This window comes from Bacillus rossius (assembly GCF_032445375.1).
Source record: "Bacillus rossius redtenbacheri isolate Brsri chromosome 9 unlocalized genomic scaffold, Brsri_v3 Brsri_v3_scf9_2, whole genome shotgun sequence".
Lineage (NCBI taxonomy): Eukaryota > Metazoa > Arthropoda > Insecta > Phasmatodea > Bacillidae > Bacillus > Bacillus rossius.
Window position 1 is genome coordinate 24,585,641 of NW_026962013.1, and position 23,753 is coordinate 24,609,393.

At 37.0% G+C, this 23,753-nt stretch overlaps 2 protein-coding genes across 3 annotated transcripts in view; one reads left to right on the forward strand and one right to left on the reverse strand.

The window, feature by feature from the left end:
• LOC134543067 (heterogeneous nuclear ribonucleoprotein Q) overlaps window positions 1-23,753 on the reverse strand; it is a 778,099-nt gene that overhangs the window by 381,409 nt on the left and 372,937 nt on the right. The gene's annotated exons all lie outside the window — the stretch shown is intronic.
• LOC134543285 (cubilin) overlaps window positions 1-23,753 on the forward strand; it is a 295,632-nt gene that overhangs the window by 268,819 nt on the left and 3,060 nt on the right. The window contains exons 5-12 of the mRNA XM_063388195.1: window positions 2,211-2,422; window positions 4,794-5,001; window positions 6,648-6,856; window positions 7,215-7,443; window positions 10,375-10,571; window positions 14,463-14,691; window positions 19,785-20,005; window positions 21,745-21,927. Coding sequence (XP_063244265.1) covers window positions 2,211-2,422; window positions 4,794-5,001; window positions 6,648-6,856; window positions 7,215-7,443; window positions 10,375-10,571; window positions 14,463-14,691; window positions 19,785-20,005; window positions 21,745-21,927 — 1,688 coding nt within the window. The remainder of the gene's footprint in view (window positions 1-2,210; window positions 2,423-4,793; window positions 5,002-6,647; window positions 6,857-7,214; window positions 7,444-10,374; window positions 10,572-14,462; window positions 14,692-19,784; window positions 20,006-21,744; window positions 21,928-23,753) is intronic.

Here is a 23,753-nt window from a genome sequence, read left to right on the forward strand (position 1 = left end):
TATTTCTATACCTCAAAGCTAAATGAGGCAACCTCTTTTTTTTAATGTATAACATATTAGCTCTCAGTATACGGCTTTCACTAGGAGTGATTTCGTGAATGGACAGGTAATCACATTGAACTGAAATGTTAAATCACGGTGCTGACATCTGTGGCAAATGGCGCGAACCAAATATTACAAAGCCAAAAGAAAAAAAATACTTAATAGTATTAATTGTTTAGTGAATTTGAAAAATACGGGTAGTATTTTAATATAATTCCTTGTCGAAAATCAGGTCCAAAGCCGGGGTTTAGCAATTTTTTCAAGCCTCTTTCGCTCGTTTCGAAGCAGTTTCATAACATATATTTTTAAATTTCGGTCTGCGAATCAAATGTTTAAATAGTCGACGTATCTGCCCGGAAGTGAATTCCAACGGCGGGTGCGGAAACTACGTGCGATTCGCGTCCAGAAATGTAGTTGAAAACACAATTTGCGTATATGTATCACGCTCGGAAATATTTTAAATAATTCTACGTTAAATTAAGTGTCATAGAGGTTCGTATTATGAGTTTGTTTGCATCACGAGAACAAATTAATTTGCTCGTTACAGAGGTCAGATTTTACATATCTCTAGCGAGTACTGAAAGAGTCACTCACATTTTTCTCCCTCCATATTGTCTTATAAGTTATTCTTCTATGGAATCAAACACTCACTCATAAAGCTTTCCAGAGCATTTAGCAGGAGTTATATAAGATTCTAAGTTCATAAAACATTGCTATGCTCGACAACGAAAGTCCAGTTACAATGTACTTGTGGCTGTTGGAAAATGTCCTCCATTTGGAATAAATTAATCGTAAGTTTCTTCTTGCCGGCCACACGCGTAAACAAAACATCATTGAGATAACGTTTTTTTACTCTTCGGTAAAGATTGTGACGTGGCTTGTTTGGTACTGAGGTACAGATTTGTTTGTAGGCATATATATCATATGTTGCCGTTATATATGTATAACACGACCCGCGATTACCTCTGTGCAAACCGGTTTATACAGAAAAAAAAGCTCTGTAATAGATAGGATGAGCTAATCTGGCTCCCCTTCTGCAGTTCATCACAGTACCTTACGCTTTGGCCGGCCACACGTTTATGTTTTCTTGTCTCTGAGAGTAGTACGGCGACAGATGAATACCTTGGAAAACCAAGTCTTTTGCATTCGGCTAACCCGTGTAAGGGACCAACTTGATTAAGTTTCAATTTCGGACTTCTCATTCTTCGTGTGGAACTTAAAATTTGTGATATAACTGTTCCCGCTTATAACAAATATTGATGCCCTTATGTTGTACAGTTTTCTTGTTTAATTCACCAAGTCCTAAGACAATACTAGGAACCATCAGCAAAATTATGCATATCACTTTTTATGGATGTCTGTTGAAATTCCCTTCCCGATTACTTTTTTTATTTTAATCGTTTTCATGTTTCGCTTGGTTGATAGGGTTTTACATTTTCACGGTAATGCAAAGAGTCTAAGCCTGGGTTTATAAACTACGCAAGGAACGCAAAGACGCAACACCCAACCAATGCGAGAAAATCACGACCGTTTATAAAGCACGCAAATCGCAAGACTCCACTAACCTTACAAATTGAGATTGTAAAACAGTAGGAAACTATTTTTCCCCCATGGATTCCTTTGTAAATCATGTTTATCAAACAATCTACTGAAATTGTCAATAATATGATTTAAAAGTGCTATTTTTTTCCTTTGTGAGAAATCTTGACAAGTGTAAACGTGATGTACTTATTTAATAAAAACACAAAAGTTTTAGAAAAAAACTTCACTTGAAATGTGGAAGGCGGAAACGCAAGTCGAAACGCAAGAAGTTGAAATTTGGGCGATGCTTACGTTTAATTTTTGCGTGTGTTACGTGGTTTATAAACGAGTAGGTATTTGAAAACGTCGTTATTTGGACATCTTTGCAGCCTGCGTTCCTTGCGTGGTGGTTTACAAACACCGGCCTGGAGGCGACGGAACGTTCGAGGTTACGGCGGGCTCGCCGACTCAGCGCTCACAAATATTAAGAGTCACGCCGGGTGCTTCGCCTTCGGCACCGAACCCACGACCCTTTGCCACCGAGAACTCTCGTTCGACCTCTCGTTTCGACCTCTCGTTTCGACCTATCGAGAGTCGACTCGCACGTCGACCGAGGACCGAGCGACGTGATGCCCGCGTGTTCGCAGGTGCGTCCACGAGTACATCGACGTGTACTCGGAGGTCCAGCAGCCGAAGGCCTCGGAGCTCATCAACTCGCCGTTCGGCGGGCGCTTCTGCGGCCCCATTCCCCCCCGCCGCCGCATCTCCCTCTACCACGTGCTGGCCCTGGGCTTCTACACCGACAAGAACACCAGCTTCCCCGAGCTGTTCGAAGGCCGCTACGCCTTCATTAATGATTGTGAGTGGCCGATCGGCACGCGGCAGGCTATACATCTATCGCGATTTTAATGCGTCTTGAGCCTGTAGTTATATTCCGTGTGCAAAGATCTGTGTTGCATATGTTACAGTTGGTAAGTGTGTTTTTAGTATTGTAAAGTTGGTGGAATTTTCGTGTTGCGTATTTGTTGTTTTGTAAAAGAATGACCTGCTGGGCGTTCAGTTATATTGTGGTGTTGAGACAGTGAAGTTATGGAAACGTCCATTGTCTTATTTCATTACAGTCTCAACAATATGAAGCCCACATTTATCACTACACTGAAGTAAAATTTATGAACTCATATAAAACTATCTCTTTGAATTATAATATTACGAGAGTAATACAATTGTAAAATTCTAAAAAATATATATTTGGTTTGCGGAAACAATGCCATCAAATTAAAGTGAATTCAATAAAATACGTACGTAGATGTCCATTTGGTACCTACTCATTCCCGGTTCACAGTTACGATTTTGCAATTGCAAGCGAGCTCCCTCAGAGAGGGGCTTTCTGATTCCAAAATGCCCCCCCCCCTCTCCAAAGGGTTCTACGCCCATGGTACACTGCATAGCTTATCAATGTTGATTACATTTCAGCATTACCTACCTGTATATATCAAGATTATTGTTTTATATTAACTTGGAGAAACATCAGCAACATTTACTGTCCTGTATGCTGAGTTAAACTTTTCAATGTGGCACATGACAAAAATGAGGGGAAAAATCTAGTACACTAAATCTTCAAGGATGCCAATGGAGCAGTTTTAGTCTAGACGTAAAAAAAAATTTAAATAGTCATTCATGAATTATAATACAAATGTAAAATATGTAATGTAATATTGTATACCTAACAGGTAATTTTTGAACCAGTTGGTGCAAGTTTGATTTTATAGCAAACTTTTCAAATGCATTCAGCTAGCTAGAAATAAATTGATTATTTATGAAAAATCAACAAAAACCCACAGCATAAATTAATTAAAGAGAACAAATATCCCAAAGTTTTAAATCCTAAAGATAGTCAAAGCTAATATTTAATGAGCATAAATACGTAGGTACTATGTCCTATCTTTAGTGTGTGACATACCTCAGATGTTAAGGTCAACTGGTTTGTTTTAATATTTTCTGTAGTTATTGAGTTGTAAATAAACAGAAATCACATATATATTCTTTTTAAATACAATTTTTGTTTGGTTTTTATTTAAAGAACCAATTAATTCAGTAAAACTCATAGCCCAAAATAGCATTAAATATCAAGCGACCTCCCGTGGACGATACGTAAACCATAAATAAATAACACATTTATAATACATTTAAAACTTAAAAAAAATATTTACAATAATACATTTTTATTTTAGATATAAATCAAAATAATAAAGAAAGAAAATTAATCTCTTTTTTTGTTTGTTTGAAAGTATTTGTTTTTAAATAGATCTAGCATTAATGAAAAACATTCCACATGTAATTTTGTGCCCTTTACTTCACAACCATATGTTAGGGTATACCTACCTACCTCCATTACCTCAACTTTCGTGGTTGACTTAATTTCCCCAAGGTCATGCTGGAACGCTGCAATTACTAGAAAACTGCAGCCTAAATGTTTCATTTTATAGTTATTTTTGATCAGTCACTATTACTTAATAAAACATGAGATTCTGCTAAAAAAAAAAAACTGATATTCAAATGCATGTAACCAGTGAGAAATAAATCAACTCGCCACAAGTGCAAATGTACTTGTAGGTTAGTGTAGGAGGAGGATGGAAAACTATTTTGTGTTAGAAAAAAAACACAAATTAACTAATTATTAATGTGTTTAAGGAAACATAACATTAAAATAATCATGGATTACAGCAGAAGATTGATAGACAGTAAACATGTGTAACAATTAGATATAGTGTGTGTGTGTGTGTGTGTGTGTGTGTGTGTATATGTGTGTGTATATATATACATGTATATAAATTTTTTTGAACAGTTTTCATGGACTTGATCTTTAAAGGTTTGTTGCAATCAGGATCAACTGAAGGAGGGGAATTTGGCTCTCACTAAAATCCTAAAAATATATATGATTCCCAACAACAAAAGGAAAGAATTTGACAGCAAACAGCATGCAAAGTGTTCCCATACCTCTGAAATGAAATTTTTGTATATGCTTCCGGTTACAATTAAGGTAAATTATTTGGTGAACAAATTACAAACATAACCATTTTCCACCAGAAAAATTCTCTACAATGGGGTTTGTAATATTAATTTTTCGTACATGCCATTCAAAGAATATATTTTAAACTGTATAACGAATTCCATTAATTTTTTTATATCAGTGTTGAATTTGCATTTAATGTAAGCTTTTTTTTTTCCAGCGGAATACGAGGTGGGCACGCCCGAGCCAAACAGCCCTTGCAACTTCACAGTGCACTCGACCAGCAAGAAGACTGGTGTGATCGTTTCGCCCACGTACCCAGGTGCCTACCCCAAGGACCTGAACTGCAGCTATCTGTTCAAGGGGCAGATGGGTCAGAGGATTCGCCTCGAGTTCAGAGACTTCGATCTCTTCTTCGGAGGCCCTCAGTAAGTATCCCTCGGTCAGCGTGACTGCATGCGTTTATTTCAACAGGCAGGCAGGGGAAAAAGAACAATTGTACATTGTGGGCAAATAGCATTGTCCTGTGAATATGGGATAGTGATTAGAAAAATAATAAATAAATACAATTCTTATAAATGCAAACTATGAGAATATGCATACATATTTATTAAAAAAAAATTCAACTAAACCTTTTTTGTTTTAAAATAATATTCATCCTCAAAATTTTTAAACAAAAACCTTACTGGTGAAAAATTAATGAATACTTAATAAATACCTATTCCTTACTGAAACTTGGTCAATTAATTCTAGTATTAACTCTTTACTATACAAAGCAATATCTAATTTTTAGGATCAATATAAATCCTGTACTAACAAACAGAAATTTTCATCAGTTCATCCTACCCAACATTACAGTTACCCTGGAATCGAGTCAATATAAATTATAATTAAAACCTCTCAAAATAAAGTTCTAATACTTGGTAAGATCTATTTTCCAATGCAATTATGCAATTGCATATTCTACAAATCTTGAAGCTTTTGAAGATAAATATTCAAAGTAAGACAATCCATTAATACCTACTTGGTAACTTAATTGTATATAATTCCATTGTCTTTCATAGCTGAGAGTATGGCAACTTTGGGGCATTAAATCCCTAAAATCCACCAGGTCAACTAGGCCAGATAAAATACCAAACATTATTTGAAAATGAAGCTCACAATTACTCGTGCCTCTATTGCAACGCATATTAAACAAGAGCATCAAAACACAAAAGAAAAGTAAACTAAATATCACAAACTATACGTGTTTATCACTGTTTAACAGTTTAGCAAATATTTTTGGAAATAATCATATTATAGACACATAATTTTTAATCTAGAAAACAGACTATCCGATAGTTAGCATGGACATAGAATTGGAAAACCAACAACATTCACAAATTTACTCATCTTTCTTAATCTAACATACTGAAGTTACACAGAGGTTAGGTAGATGCTTGTTATTTTGATATAGCCAAAGCTTTCGACACTGTAAATCACTCCATATTACTTGAAAAGCTATGAAATACTGGTTTATGTGACACAATTATAGGTTGGTTCTTTGTTTAATTTCAATAAACAACTGTAATTTCTCCTTACATTTTGCTAGTTGTTCTAGAGTTCCTTAAGAAGGGACTTCACATCCCATATTTTTTAAATTTTTAATTTATAATATCATTAGAATTAAGTCCTTCAGGTATGTTATTTACAGATGACTTAAAAGTATTCAAAAAAATTAATTCTGTACACAATCGTCATCTATTCCAAACTGACATAAATGAAATTTACAATTGGCGTAAACTCATTCTTGTTGCTATCAAAAATTAATGTTGTATTGATTCCGAGATATTTACACTATAAAATTCTAAATGATCCCCTTTAAAATGTTTAAAATATTTAGTCTTTATGATGAGGTTAGTTAGGCTGACACACGACTCAAAGATCTGTACCCAACATTACAGTCACACTCGAATTGAGTTAATCTAAATTATAATTTATTTCAGTGTAATTTCTAATGTAATAACTTAAATGACCTCTGTCACAAGAATCACTATTTTAAAATATTAACGGAATTTGTGTCATGTGTTTGCAGCTGCCCTTTCGACTACATGAAGCTGTACGACGGGCCCGACACCAACGCCACAGTCATAGGGACTTACTGCGGTCAACAAAGGAACCTGGTCCTGTACTCGTCCGAGGCTGCCTTGCTGGTCACTTTCGTCACGATACCCAGGACGGCCAACACTCAAAACAGGGGCTTCAAGGGAATCTTTGAATTCAGTGAAAGTTTTGTAAAATTAGGTTAGTGAACATCAATGTCTGATTAATGGATATTGTAAACCGATATCAAGAATTTTTTAAATTAGTGTAAAATTGTTAAGTTTAACAGAAAATTTATATAATTTTCAGTGGTCGGCCAACGTATCTTTCAGTCAGTGAGTTTTCCCAGCATCATCGCTATGATGTCCCATTATCATCTCACCTCATCCAATTTTCAAGCTGGACACTGACAGTTATATTCTTCGGATGGGAAGCCAAACTTCCCACATATCACATGATCATTGTGCTTTTCTGATAGGGAAGAACATGCTGATGTTATTTACACCAAATACAATGAAACCAAAGAAGGTTCGCTATCAAAAGCTGTACTGTTTTCCAGAATTCATAGGCAAAAACGACAGCGAGCACATACGAGGCTCGGAGTGCGACCAGAAGATCCTCAGCAAGAAGGAGTCGTCTGGGTGGGTGTACAGTCCAAACTACCCCTTCCCGTACATTCCCAAGATTGTGTGTCGTTACTTCATCTACGGCATGCAAGACTCCCAGCACCTGGAGAGGGTGAGGCTTGAGTTCCACATGTTCGACATTCCCAGGCGTCACAAAGAAGAGTAAGTGCAACATCCTACTGTGTTAGAATGCTAGCTTGAAAGCATGGATGCTTCAATGACAGGGATATAGCAACACTCAAAATTTGCTATAGCAATAGCAACTATTATAATACTAACTTCATGTAAATCATGTCATAGTAACTCTCTCTCTCATGGCAACAAATGAAATCTAGGTAGTTGATATTACTCTTGTGAGAGTTTTATGCATCACGTAAGAGATTTTATTCCTATAAACGATCTTACACTGTCCTTTCAAAGCATCTTTAGGTAAATTTTTGATAATTAATTTTACAAAATTGTAAAATTATGACCTTTATTAAATATTTATTTCTTTACGTGTTAACTCATTAAACATCTATATGCTCTATCTTTTTTGTGATATTTTGAATCTTAGATTATTGTATCGCATGTTTGACTATATGTGATGCTATCTCTGTAGGTATCCACTTATTTTAGTGCACATAGATGTGTAGCACTTAAGCTGTTTTTTCTCATGAATCATTAATTTTTTAATGTTAGGGGCCTTCAAATTAATATATTAAGGAATCATTCTGTATTTAATACAACATGTGAAATACAATATTCATGTTAATACATAGTATATTAAATAACTGACTGAAACTTCAGATTATAAGGGGATTTAAATTTTTTTCTTACCATGTGCATTCATTATTGCAGTGAAAATATCAAAAAGAAAACGAGCATAACGGTAATGATTTTATTTTAATAACAAAAAGATACAGCGATTGCTTTAACTTCCAAGGAAAGACATGTAATGTTCTTCCTGGATGTCATTAAGCCATATGACTGACTAGATCTTTTGTGATTGGCAGGATAGGCCAACATTACATTGTTGCTTCACCCACACTAATTCACCTGTAGTTAGGCAGTCCCCTTAAGTGATTTTGAATGTGTTTGTGTTTTAAAAGTTATGGCATATATATATGTAGATATAGAGCCATCTAGAATAGAGTTCCCTAAAGGTTCAAAATTTTATCTTCAATAAATAAAATTTAGGTTGTACAAGTAAAGTATAATTGGACGGTAATTAACAACAGTGATCCCAGTTCCAAAATACAAATGCGTATTGGGAAGATATCTTCTATATTTCCAGCCAGATGTGTTTTAGTTTAGCAACACCTGGCGTTTGCTAGTAGCAGCAGACAGCTGACGTCGACCAGGAGCATCACCCCTTACCTTCCCGACCCTTTCTATCCATCACCGGCATTTATTTCCGCCACAGTACCATAAGGCTTGTGTCGTGTGTTAGAACAGCACTTCACAACCCCGTTAAGAGGAGAGGACTCTCGGTCGCTTCAGTGCCACACACCCTTAATGATACTGAAGGAAATAATTGTTCTTGTTTATATTTTTGTTTCCCAAGAGTTATGTGTTTTCAGCTAAGCTACCCAAGTAATTAATTTACGTTTATTTACAACTTAAAGAAGGACGGAGCCGAGCGGACCTGAACCAACCATAAGCAGGCAGTATTTACGTAAATTATATTTAATCACTGATTGTTTTATTTATAATGAGGGATTGAGATGGCATTACCTTAACCGTTCAAGTACTTTATGCTTTTATCTTTCAACAACTAAGGCATGTTTTCAAATACTTATAACAGTCGTTTCTCTTCGCGTGGGTACGTTAACGATCCGCAATGAGAGCGCTCTTCCGGCCCAGTCTGAAGTCATCACTGCCCGAAGTAGGTCATGCCAGCACCCCAAGGACTTCATCGCTTGACATCGCTGATTAGTATTTCTGTTTCACGTCTTAAATTACATCAAACTCTTTCTTGATATCATCGGGGCCTGCCTCAGGAATCAGACTGCTTTAACTAATAATATTTAACTCTTTTTAGAGACTTTGAAATGAACGTATGTAATTCCGTTGGGCCACGAGGTCCTCCCCCTTAACTGGACTCGTGTCATAGGGCTTTTTAAAAGTTATAATTTAATCATGTATGAGAGTGTGTAGCGTGACGTGTAAGTAAATATTCTTTACAGAGATATCATGTTAGTTCTTGGTCACGTTCCAGTAACCTTCAGACATCAGGCATGTGGGACGCCCTAAGATCTCACACGGTAGGGTAATCATGAGGTGAGAGTGCCCGATGCTGAGTGCGGGCCAGGTCTAAGTACATAAATGGTGACTGCGCTAAGAAGGGTTCGAGTCTCCTTTTCCCACACGGCGACATCATGGCGAGAAAGAGAGAGAGAGTCTTTAGTCGGGTCCATGTGCCCTTAAACACACGGTGGTGCTGATCACAATCATCCTTGATAATTGCTGAATAATATCCCAGCATACCATCTGCTTACATCACAGCTATTAAATATTATGAAACAGCAAATGATAAACTAATGTCTCAGTAATTTAACTCTAAATAGCAGTCGTTTCGTACATAAATTACAATACCTGTACAACATTAAAGGTAGTTTTATCAAAATCAAAAATTATAATTTGATCCACCACAATTTTACATATAATGATCATGCTTTTTCAGAATACTGTCAGCCCTCTACTAACGAGAGGGTTACATTTTACAGCTCTTTTAATTTTTTTTTATTTATTATAAGTCATACACAACCAAATTTCAAACCTTTAGGACTCTTAAGTTCAAAAATTGTATGAAGATTTCTCATTTTATATAAAATGTTGGATAAGCTACATTTAAAAACCTCTAGGATGAAAATTTAGAATTTCTATGCATGAAATAATATTTATATATGTAAATCGTTAGCAAATGCTCCTGACATAAAGAGGATATGGAAATCAATACATCTCAGCTTTAGTGAATGTTATTATTTTCTTCGAATCCCCCAGGCTTATTTATAACACAAATCTGTATTTCTGCACGTTCATAATAGCATAATTGTTTATTCTTGGTGCAACATTTAGGATAATGTCTAATATACTGCTGTGTGTTTGAAGCTGCACAGACGGCTACCTGAAGCTGTACTTGAAGGGCCAGGAAGCAACAGACTCGTACGACAAGTTCGACCATGAACTGTGTGGGGACGAAAGTAAGCCTTCGGTTGTGGTGTCGGACGGCCCTCGCCTTGTCATGGTTTTCAGCAGCGGCGAGCTGCAGGGACGTGGGTTCAAAGCCAAGTACACATTCGAAACAGGTAAGATAACAACATCATTTCATATGATAGTCAGTACCATTCTAAATGCAGCTAAGTGAGGATAGAGATGATTCTTAGCGAACTAAGATTGTCCTAACATATGTAATTTAAATCACTACATTGTACAATACAACCACACAAAATTTCATTTCACTGCACAGTTAAGTTTTATTGTTTTGTTCTTATTTTTGTTCTGTTACTGTATTTGTTTTTTTTACATGTCTTACATGTTGTGCCCACCGTTGGAGCCTTGTGCTGTTGGTGTGGCATGTAACAAATCAAATAAATAAATAAATAAATATCCATTACAGTAATACCATGAACTTCAGCAATAGGTGAGACAGAGAAATAACCGTGTAAGTCAAATTCGCATAAGCCGGGGTACAATTTCTCATATAAATACATAGATAGAAAAGTGTTTAACTGGGACCAGAAACTAAAGAAAAGAATATTTTAGAAAAAGTAATAAAATCATAGGTACTTAATGTATCAAAATATACATCTATGAATTGTAAAAACGTAAACCAGCGTTATTTTGACATACAAGGCTTCATAAAATCTAACAAAGCCATCTGAATAATAACATATTTTTCTAATCACCCAAATAATTATTTTATTCTTTGTTTTATATCAGAAATGCGCTCTACGCTGGAGTCTTTGTTTTACACAATTTGTGACCAATTATCAATTAAACTGAGGCCTTCCGTCAAGTTTCCAACTGTCATTTGATCTTCTAATTGAACTGGGTTTAAAGAATCAGGTTCTTCAATGACTTGCTCTTGGTTATGCATTTATATAAGCTAGTTGATTGTCAGCTCTTGATTGTGTGAATCCACCAGGTCTTGAACGTGATCGCTATCCACTTCAAAATTTATTTGTCTGGCAAGATCGACAACTTCTTCAATGACATTACCAATTTCATCAGGCACTGACAATGATTCCACCTGATTTCAGTGGTGAAAAAAAAATGGACAATTTTTTTTCAAGACACTATTTAAAGTTTTTTTTTATTTATTTCCAAGACAGTCCAATTATTCTCATGGCACCTAGAACATTGAACTGTTTCCAAAAGTCTTTAGCAGAGATCTTATTGTTTTGTCTCATAGCTTCATGCAGATACGCAAACAATCGTCTCGTGAAATAAGCTTTGGATGTTTTGATGACTCCCTGGTCCACCGGTTGAAGCAAGCTGGTTGTTGTATTTGGTGGCAAAAATACAACTTATACGCTTGGGTCGAAATTAGTTAAAGTAGCAGGAGGATGACCTTGTGTGTTTTCGATGAATATTATCACTTTAAATGGGATCTGTTTAGATTGGCAATAATGTTCAACTTCAGGTATGAAGTAATGACCAAACCAGTCCTCAAAAAGGGAAGCTGTAACCCAAGCTTTATAATTCAACTTATAAATCACAGGCAAGCTAACTTTAGATTTATTATTTAACGCTCTTGGATTTTCTGAGTGATAAACGAAGAGCGGTTTTAACTTACAATCACCAGCTGCGTTCGCGCCAACCCTCACTTTTCAATTGATCTTTGGCTGCCTTAAAACATGGGAATATTTTCTCTTTATAAAAAATTTTCTCTTTGTAAAAAAAGTTCTTCTAAGCATCTTCTTGAAAAACAGCCAGTCTTATCCACGTTGTATATGGTTTGGCTGGTATGGCCACCTTCTTCTATTCTGTTTGAGTTTCTTTAAATAGCGAGATGCATTCTCATTTGGCTGAATCAACCGTTAAAAGCGTTAAATATTTCATCTTTAGCCACCTCCCCAACTTCTTCTTTTCATCTCTCAAAAATCAGCTTAGTTAGAACACAAAATTTTCTGATCAACAGAACAATATTTCATAATTTTCACTTACTTGATTATAACACCATAATTTTAACATTGTCTCTGTCTCAGTGACAATAACATAATATTTACGAATGATGCTTGAATTCAAAGATTGAGCATTATTTACAACTTCGAGAACATTTTCTTTACATTTTATGATTGTTCTGACTGTTGATTCCAGTAGATCAAACTTCTTTGCCAATAGACAATTTTTAGTTTTAGTTAATTTTGAAGTTTTTGATAATATTACTTTTACATTCCAAAGGTAATGTTTATTTTTTCTTTTTTAATGCAGAAGAATCAGTTCTTCGTTTAGAAGACATAGTAGAATCTATCAAGTCTCCGTAGATGTAATAAACACACAATATAAATAACACAAAAGAATAATTTGTAGCTAAACGTTGACTTCGCGTGAAACATGTACGAACATGTCGTAAGTTGAACAATATTGTGGATGGAGTGGAGAATAGAGAGTCGCGAGATGTTAAAACAAAAGACGAAAAAATTGACGAGAAGATTTGAAAATTGCGTAGATCCGGATTTGCCTAAGATAGGGTAGCGTAAGTCGAGATATTACTGTACTTTTTAAACATGTAAAATCTTGAATGCAGCCAGAAGCATTGAAAACTACTTACTATTAGCTACAACACCATGGTGTCTTAGCACTTGCAGGCTACACCATTGCTGTTTTTGTAGTGTGGGCCATCTAAGTGCGCAGAATAATCACTCTACAATTTGGTTGCCTGTTAATCTTGAACTTGAGCACGATTTGGCCACAATCTTTATTGTAAATGAATTTTCTGTTATTGTGTCATGCTGTGGAAAACAAAACTTACACAGATTGTGTGTTTTTGTATATGTAATTCAAGTGTTATCATTGTGTGGTGTGCGTGTTAAAATATTTTATAGTAATACAATTTTTTTATTGTATGTATGATATTTAGTGATAGAGATTTATCTGTTGTTTGAGCAGAAAGGTCTGTCTGCATAATTTTTGTGAATATTTTTATTCTTTGCAAATTGTATTAACTTTAAAATTAAGGGAGTTTAAAATGCAATTATAAGGTCAATTAAAAATTTATAAATTACATAAACTTTCTGACCAGGTTAAGTTCTTTTCTCCTGAATGTATATAGGCGACTATGTATATACCGTATTTACTCGCGTAAAGGCCCCGCCCGCGTATAAGCCCCCCTCCTTGTTTTGTAAACATTTTTGAGAAAAAATTTAAAAACGTGTTTTTCTGGGTTTATCTGAGGGCAGGGCAGCTTGGCATGCATCAAACAGCAAGCCATGTATTGTGAGCAGCAGGAGGTGATTTGTAAGGCTGTCTTGAGGCGTGACAGACGTAAGCAGTTAGTCGTTTGGTGGAAAGGGGAAGTGAAGGAGGAAGGGAAGTGGGTGGAGCAGTTACCTACGGCAAGCGCTTCTCCATTTGTCTCTCTCTTTCCCTCCCTCTCTTTCTCTTGACGGCGCCAGTTGCTTCCCATCCTAGGTCGGCGGAGGGGTAAATCTAAAAATAGACCAGCCAACACCCTTCCTTTCTTCCTTCGCTCTCCCTTTTTTTTTTTCCCCACCGCTTCACATTCCTTCTATCCGTGATAGCTGGCTGGAGGGAGGTTAAGCCACGCCTCTGCCTCTCCCCCTCCTGCCACAGCACTGCCTCCCCCCCCTACGGACTCGCTGCCTCTCTCACCCTCCCGCCGCGTCGCACATGCCTTTCCCACCCTCCCTCAGTTGAACAAAGACGCACGACTATTTTTTCCTCCAAACTCGCGTATAGGCCTCCTCCCCTTTTTTGGAGTCGAAAATTTGGAAAAAAAGGGGGGCCTTTACGCGAGTAAATACGGTACCATCATGTAATGTTACCTCATTATGTGTGATGATGAGTAAGCCTACTGATCAGCATGCTACATTTAAAACATTTAAAGACCCCCATCGACAATTGCTGTGGGCACATTTTTAAATGCTCTCGAGCAGAGTAGTATCTATATCTAAAAAAAAAAAAAACTTAACATCTGACCTGTGAGAGATTAACACCACTCTCCTGTTGTCCAGAATACCTTATCCCCGGCACGGCGGCTCCCGACGGCCGGTGTAGCTTCACGTACCGGAGCACGAGCAAGAAGAGGGGAGACTTCAACTCCCCGCGCTATCCCTCCAACTACCCGAGCGAAACAAACTGCACGTACCTGTTCCTCGCCACGCCCAACGAGCAGGTGATGCTAGTGTTTGAGCACTTCAAGGTGCGCGCCGACAACGCCAACACCACTTCTGGCGCCTACGGGTAAATTTTCATCGTAATCACTCCAGGGCGTAGTCGGGGAGGGCTATTTCCTCTCCCTCCCCCTTTATCTAAAGTTGTAATGTTGCAATCCTCTGCCCCCCCCCCCCCCCAGCGCAGCCTTAAAAATGATTTTTTTTTTAAGAATAAATATTATGCTTTCTCAGTAATGCAATTTATCAGCTGATTATAACCTTCAAGGTCGCAGTGACCTAGGATTTCATAATTATATTTTATGCTTGGTAATATTCTTGTAATGAAATTTAATGTTTTTTACTATTTCATTTTGAAAAGCCTCTTAACTATAATTTTATTGATTTTTTCACTTTGCTGGCTTGGGTATTATTTATGTAAGTGTGAACGTCAGTGTTTCATAGCATTTCAGTATTTTATTGCATTTAAATGTTTGTTTTAAAATAATAATAATGTTATGCGATTTATAGTGGTATTAAGACAGTGAATATTGTAGTTAGAGAGAAAGAAAGATGTGCGGCTACAGAGCGGCGCCAAAAGACGATAATGTATCGCATCCTGTGTAAGTAAGAGACAGACGTTAGCCCAGACAGTGAGAATATCTGACGGGAATCCTCCAATTCTGTGTGAAAATAAAAAGAGCTGGGAGGTGTGGGAGAAGGACAGATATATGTTACTTAGCGAGGGGAAGCCCTCAAAGAAGCGGGGTTACTTAATTATAATTGTAAGAGTAAATGTTGTAGCCAATCATAAGGCCGTATTTTGGGGAAGTTTCCAGCTAACTGAAATTTTCTTAGTTGTTTGTGATGTGTTGTGTTTCATCAGTTGTTTGAGGGTAGAGCCGATTGATTGTGGCGGCTTGTCAACATGCAGGCGCGGATCCAAGAGGGGGGGGGGGCGGTAGGGGCGATCGCCCCCCCCCCCCCTTCACCCAGGGAAGCAAAATCGATAATGTAGCCAAATACATAAACACCTGCGCATTGTCTTACATGAAACCAAAATATTGATAGCTGTGTGCCACATTGACACAGAGAGTAACTTCACTCTGGGCATGTTTCCTTCATCCTTCAACTTTTCAGCTGTCCTGAGCTCAAGGGAAAAGCGTGACTTGGAATGTTGGAAGAGGGTGGCGGGCGACAAGCTGGGCTGTCCTGTTACTGGAGTGGAGGGTGCAGTGAGGAGTGTTGCAGTGCGACCACAACCAACCCCCCTTCCCAACTATACGCCGCGCCAACAGATAACTGCCTTGCCTTCTCGGCAATAACCTACTGTATAGTCAGTGACAGAACAGTGTTCAGTGAAAGTAGCATCATGTTCGACGAAACTACTGATGCTTCACGAGTCCCAGTTGACACTTGTTTTGAGGTATGTACACAAATATTCAGTGCACGAAGATGTTTTACAATTTTTAAATGTTCGACAATTTGTGAACAGTGAGGACAAGTACCAATATGAAGTACATGAACCAACTGTAAGTGGCAAAGATATTGGGCAAGTAGTACTTTCTGCTCTAAAGCATCACTGTCTTGACCTAAGCCTTTGTGTTAGCATATCCACAGATGGGTGCAGTGTCATGGTGTCAGAAATTCGTGGTGCTGTGGCTGAAGTCAGGCGAGAAGCTGTGAATGCTGTTCACTGTCCATGTCACAATCATGCTCTTAATTTGACCATATCAAAATCTTCCAGCATCCAAGCAATTCGAAATACTATTGCAACAATGAAAACGATAATCTCGTTCTTCACTGCATCATCAAAATGCTCAGCTTTACTCAAGAAAGTTTTATGTCACCAACTCTCTGGACTGTGTGAAACTCGTTGGATCGAAAGACACGATGGCATTTTGCAGTTCCGAACATCTTTCCTGAAAGTAGCTCTGGCTTTAGAGTGTGCCGCATCTTGGAAAGATGCTGAAAGTGCTGCAAAAGCAAAGACTTTTTTGACTGCACTTTGTGAGAGTGAATTTATTGTCACAGTCATCTGCTTATCTGATATGCTGGGAGACACTCTTCCTTTGAGTAGACTATATCAGAAGACTTCCATAGACCTTAAGGTTGCCCAAGTTATTCTGGCAGATATGCTTTCTGTTCTAAATACAAAATGTACACAGTGCGAAGAGCTATTTTCTCAACTTTTCAACGAAGCTGATGGTCTTGCTCAGGAGCTTGGAGTAGATTTAACTATACCTCGACTTGTGAGAAGGCAAACACACAGACAAAATTACCCATCAACGAACCCTGTTGAATATTTCTGAAGAGCTGTATTCATTCCCATTCTGGAGCACATTGTCGAAGATTTAAAACATCGGTTTTCGTAATAAACGCAACAGCTTCACCAGAGGTGTCCCCCCCCCCCCCCAAACACTATGACTCACCCCCCCTAACCTAATGATATGCCCCCCCCCCCCCCGAAATTTTTTATGCCATTTTCTCAATGATTTACTCAATTATTTTATAATATTATACTTTTTTAGTATTATATTTTATCACATTTTGCATTAATTAAAACTGATTTTCTAATAATAATTTTGGTCATATCAGGTAATATTTACATCCTGAACCGACAGATGCCAAACTGCTTTTGTTGAGGAAAGTGCGATGTTGCCAATTTGATTTACAAGATCCCTTTCAATTATCAAAGCACCAGAAACGTATTTTCACATTAGAAGCTATAATTATGTAAATAATATATACATTTTTCTCGTCTTTTAACCAACCCCCCCCCCCCCTGAAATTTTAATGACGCATTCTGCATCGTTACCCCCCCCTTGTGGGCACCCCTGGCTTCACAGCCTGTCAGCTTTGTTACCAACTTCCTCTTCTAGTCAAGTAAATGTCAAAAAAATTTCTACAAAGTATGGCTCTCTCATTGGAGTGAATGGGCTAGAATACATGGAAAGACAACCTAATGCCGAGGTTCGATCATGGGAGGCGAAGTGGACCCGTGAGAAAGAAATCAACAATACAATACCCTCCACAGCTCTCGATGTTCTCGCTTCGTGTGACGAGGAGCTGTATCCAGGCATCTACATTCTCCTGAAAATCTAAGTCACCTTACCCGTAAGTGTCACTTCGGCAGAGAGAACATTTTCGACATTGAGAAAACTTAAGACGTGGTTGAGATCTACCACAAAGGAAGACAGACTGACCGGACTTGCATTATTGCATATCCATTATGGCTGTGAGATTGATAAAGAAAAAGTCATTGATCGCTTTGCAAGCAAGAGAACCCGCAGGATGGAATTCATTCTATGATGGAGAAAAACTGTTGTTTTGCAACTTCTATTTATGCACAATCATTATATGTATAAGACATTTTAATTTCAGTTATTACTACAAATGTTATGCCCATTCTTTAGTTATTGTATTTTATTTATTATTTTCTGATAACTTTATAATTTACCAAAACTCATTTTCTGTGAAAAATTTTACCGACTATACCAAAAGTGTATTTGACATTTTAAGCACAAAATTGTTATAAAAAAAAAACATTTTGCATGCGAAAATCTATCATCTTTCCGTGGGGTGGACCCCCAGACTCTCCCATTTTAAATACTTTTGAAACCTACATTCGCCCCCCCCGACATCAAACGCTGGGTCCGCCCTTGTCAACATGTAATGTTGGTCGTTTAGTCAAAATAAAACTGGAAATTAATTTTGAAAGTTTTTTTATTTGGTAGATATTGTGAACAATTTAGAGTCAAATTAACAGTTATTAACAGAATCTTACACCCCACTGTTTGTTACTTGCAACAATCATCGGGATAATTTGGAAGTGTTTATGTTTGTGCATGGAACAATCGTCATCATAGCCGGGCACAATTGCAACGTGTTACAAAGTACTCGTTAACCAGCTTAAAATGACTAAGCTATTACTCAGTTTGCAAAATTAGACAGCATTCTTTGCTTTAATTAAGTAGGTCATAATAATAAAAATAAGCAGTGCTATAGAAAGGATCTACCTTTCACAAGTAGCACTTTTTATTTAAAAATTTTAGGTTTTGTAAAAGTACTTAAGGGTACTAAGAGAGCAAAAAAAGTCGTCTTTTTTTTTTTTTTTTTAACTTTTGTGGGATAGCAGCTTGTCTGGGGGTATTTCATACCACTTCCCTCCCTCCCTCCCTACTCCCCCCCCCCCCCCCACAAAAAAAAAAGGCCTAACAAAAATTTATTCTTAAAGCTTTCTTTGGCCCCTTTCTAACATAAATCCTGGCTACACCAATGTTACCACCTCTAAAAATAAAACAAGGCAATTATTTTTCAATTTTGCTTAACATTTTTTTTTGATAGTGAGGTCATTAATAAGAATAAACTAATATTGGAGGAATGTATCAGCCATGGCATATAAAGGAACCATACCGGCATTTTCCTGGAATGTTTTAGTAAAACTGAAAAACAGAAATAAAGATGGCTCGATTGGGACTCAAATCTGAGTCCTCCAGAATGTATATCTAGTGATTTTATACTGTACTGCAACGCTCCGTGATGGCATTGTTTTAGCATAAAAGAAGCTTAGACTGCAACTTTGGTTCTTGCATAGTGGCAAACCGTGGCAAGTATTTTTTCAGCTGAACTGTACGCAAATTGGGTACACATTTCATCTGCTGCAGATTTGGTTACTATTACTGAAATGTTTTATGTAATAGGATACAGATTAAGTACACACCTACAAAAAAAAATTTTTTGTTTCTGCTAAATTAAAAATTAAAAATTTGCACTGCAAAGCGAGTAAGGTTCAGAGATATAAAGTATTTATTTCCAAAATTATTATTTTAGATGTTTACTAGAAATTTAGTGTACTAGTTGTAGCCCATCTTTCCTCCGAAATGAAAGGCAGACCATGTACCTGATGCTCTGGGCAAGAATGATCAAAACAACACTGATGATAGTACATTATTTTGGTACCTACAAAGAGCCCATATAGCTTATCACTTCAAGGATGTGGGTAATGGCAGCAAAAAAGCTAAAATATTTTACTTCTACTGATTTTATTAAATACTAGAAAAATTAGATAGACATTTTAAGATTGGTCTGAACTAAATATTAAATATGGCTATGATTAAAAGTTTTAACACATCACAAGACAAATGTTTTGTTTACATAGTGATGTGGAGTGTGTATGCACAGTGTTCATATATGCCAAGAAGACTGGTTGGAAATCTACAACGTTTATCGGGATGGCACGGAGAAGCTGATTGGCAGGTACTGCGGCCAGACTGCGCCTGGTCCTGTCAAGTCCAACCGACCGGCGTTTGGCCTCAAGGTCATCTTGCACTCTGACCAGGAAGGTGTTTTCAGCGGGTTTAAAGCCCGATACACCTTTGAAGATGCTAAATCCGTTTTTGGAGGTATATATTTGTTTCTTCATATTTTATTTGTAAGAGATGAAAGTGCTCCGAGAAATTCCAATCGCAGCAGCTTATATAGCAGAGTTAAAAATTTATATGGTATACTTTTATTGTCATTTAAACAACCTCACCTTAGTAAACTATAAGGAAGAAATGGCAAATATTTTTAATTTTTAGGTTTGACCAGGGGCCTAGTTTAAATATTAATTTTCTATTCTTTGTATTTTACTGACCTAGATTAAGTGATTTAGTTATGCTTGGCAAGGAGCCTATTACTTTAACTTTTAATTTATTAATCACAGCAATTGTATTATTATTTATTTTATTGTTCAAAATGCATAAACTCTAAAATTCTTAAAAGCTTAAATAGTTGGTTACAAAATAATTGGTTTTTAAATCCTTTCAGTAAACATGTTTGGTTTAACCATTGTCTAAATTATTAAGAAAGGCAGAAATGGATTATCATAATTTATTTAATCACACTTGTGGGTGCAAAGTGCCTTTAAAATTTGTTTTGTGTGTGTGAGTGAACTATAAATAGCCTGAGCGGTAAAAACAGTTTAGCAGAAGCAGAAGCTACGCAAATTTATGAAGTCATAGGCTGGCCGACCTCATGCAAGTGCTGGGGTAATTAAGACACAAAACGTGTCGCAACACAGCAGTCACTTTGGTGGGCAACATTTAGCTGTCAAAATTTTAGTTTACATGTTTGGGTAGGCATAACCCACATAATTTAAATTGGGACTTTTTTCAAATAGAAAATCCTCAGTACATAGTTAATAATTACCTCAGCGTGCCAGCCTTGTACAATTTTTTTACCTTTCTGCTGCATTATGGGTAATGGCTGACCAACTGTAATCAGGGAAAGAACCTAACCACAACAGAGGTCATTGCAGCCAGCTTTGTATCAAGTTCTAAGTGGATTTGTGGGAATTTTTGAATTAAAATGTACTAGGTTTTTTTTCTGGCAAAGTTACACATTTCTTTTACTTTCTTTAATTTCAATACTGACAAATTATCACAATTTATCTTCATTTTCAACTGAATTGGTTTGAAATTTCCCTAACTATCAAGATGTAGTAAGGTGACGCGAAGGATTATTTCAGTGCACAGTCATCATAATCATAATCATCTTTGTCTTCCATTCTGTACCAATTAGACCCACTATAATAATCCAAAGCTGGAAATAGCATTGCAAAACTTTGCAAGAAAATTATGTAACATTGTAAAAAAAACTTTAAAACTGATAACAAATGAATTAATGAATTCCAGAAAAAAATTAGTTCTTGTAATTTAATGCACATAATGGTTGACACTTACTCTTGATCCTCCCTTGACCCCAACTTAATCCATTCCTCTGCCAGTACAGACACTAAATAGCCAGTTAAGAAAGCTCAGTAATTTTACCAAATTTTACAGAGAAGAATGGTATTTCTGTCTCATAGAATTTCTTCTTTTCTGGATTCCCATAGCCTCATGACTCTCAATATTATTTAATATTTTGGCATGTTTCAATAAGTCTTTGAAATTTGTTGTACTTGGATTCATCACTATAAAAAAACATGTTCTTGGAGACAGATTCAATTATTGTCAAATCTATTTCAGATGTCTCAACATGTTCTATCAACAGAATCATCAGTAAGGCTGTATGAAATGATTATCATCAAATAAAATACATAAAAAAAATTGTGAATCAGTTTGTTAAAATCTTGGTAATGCACACATTAATCTTGTTTCAGACTGTGGCGATAACGTTACAAATCTGGATGATGGGGTGATCGTCAGCCCCAAATTCCCTCTTAATTACGATGCCCCAAGCAAAGGGATCTCCAGCTTGACGTGCAACTGGTTCATCAATGTTCGAATAAAACACAAAATTTTGCTCAACTTCGAAGTGTTTGCCGTGGAAGGAGATCCTGCAGGTAAACAGTTCAAATTTAAAACTAAGTTATTGTTTTATCTTGTGACTGAATGCTGTTTTGTACAGTTTGAGGTTTTTTATTTACAATATTATAGGTCTTTTTTACTGTAGAAATTGAATGGGTTTCTGCTTCAAGTTGTTACATAAAACTAAGTCATCACAAGTTTTTTTTATATATAGCTTGACTAACATTGTTTGCATCCAGAATAACTTAAACTTTCATTCTTCATTAAATTTTCTACTACTGTTTTCTTTTTCTCAACTTCTGCTATTTCAGTTGCATCTTTCTTGACCATTAGGGTGAAAGACATTTCTCAACACCAAACAATGTGAAACATTGTAAAAAATTGAACTTTTATTATTGAGAACCTGGGTAAAGGTTAAATAATGTCAACTTGGCCTTCCTGATTTTTTAATGGCTTCCCAAAAACATCCAGACTCAGTGGAACCTACCAAAAAGTCGTAGCGTTTATCATCTATAGCCAAGGCTTTATTTCTCCTCCAATTCCTATCACAGTATGTCTCCCATCTCAAATGACAAGATTTAAGCAAAAAATTGCAATAATTTTCTCAGGATCTTGTATTTTTGGTTTTATGCCAAAATATTGTATTCTGTCTTTTTCCATGCACTCTAATAGCCTTTCCCTGGCCTTCTATGTTGGTAGATTCAGTCTCTTGACCTGCCATGACATACTCATCAGCAGGGCCGCAACTAGAGTCTCTGGCACCCGGGGCATGAATGGATTCATGCGCCCCCCCCCCCCCCCCTTTTTTTTTGCACATAGCACACCAATAAAGCGGGGAGTCCGGGGGCCATCTCACAGAAAAATGGTGCTATTTAAGCATTTTCCATACCTACATGTAACAGTTTCTGTGGTACTGTAACTCCGCCACTCCGGACAGCTCAGCTCTGAGTGCTGTATGACTCATGCGTCACGCCACCCGGACGAGAAACTTGAGTACCGCCTGCGGTGCGCCACTGCTTCCTCACAGCCAGTGGTACCACCCTCTCTGGCAACATTGTACTATATTCGTATAGAGGAAGCATTAAAACTTTCTAACTTCTCCCTTTACAATTTTTTATGTTAATGATGAACTTAACATTTTTACAGAGTATTTTAAAATAAATATGTTGAGATGTTATATTGTAAATCAGATTAGACATTCCTGGCATGCAAGATAAAAAAAATTTTACCAGTTACCAGTTGTAGTAGGAATTACAATGCAAGCGATTTCGGCGCCCCCACAGCTTTGCGCCTGGGGCGTATGTCCCGCTTGCCCCCCCTCCCCCTAGTTGCGGCCCTGCTCATCAGAGCTTCTTGCCTATCACCTCCATCCTATTAACCTTCCTGCTAGCCAGTATCCATGGGGCATCATTTCTGTTACTTATGCTGCTCAAATGGTCTGCAACACCTTTCTTCATCGTCATGGCAGTCTTGGCTTTCTGACTGAAGCTGTGTCTTGGTGTTGGAGTTGACCTACTGTTTTCTACCAAGCAAGTGCAATCAAGTGCTTATTTGGTATTCTGATGATGCTGACTGCAAGGTTCAGAAAAACATCGGTTAACTCTAATACAATGATGCTGCTTCAATGCAAAAGCCAAGACCAGTCTATCTTCCAGAATTCATCTCTCACCTTCGTGAGAAACTGTCAGCTACTGAGTAGGTCTGGAGATAGTTAAGGGACAAAAACTGATATGTATGTTAGATAACTGAAGTAAAAGATAGGGGAGTAGTCTTAAACTAAGATATCAATGTAACTAGAAAAAAAAAATCAAAACACAGGATTATGTCATTTTTGTCCCGGCAAGGAGTCTTCGGTAGTCCA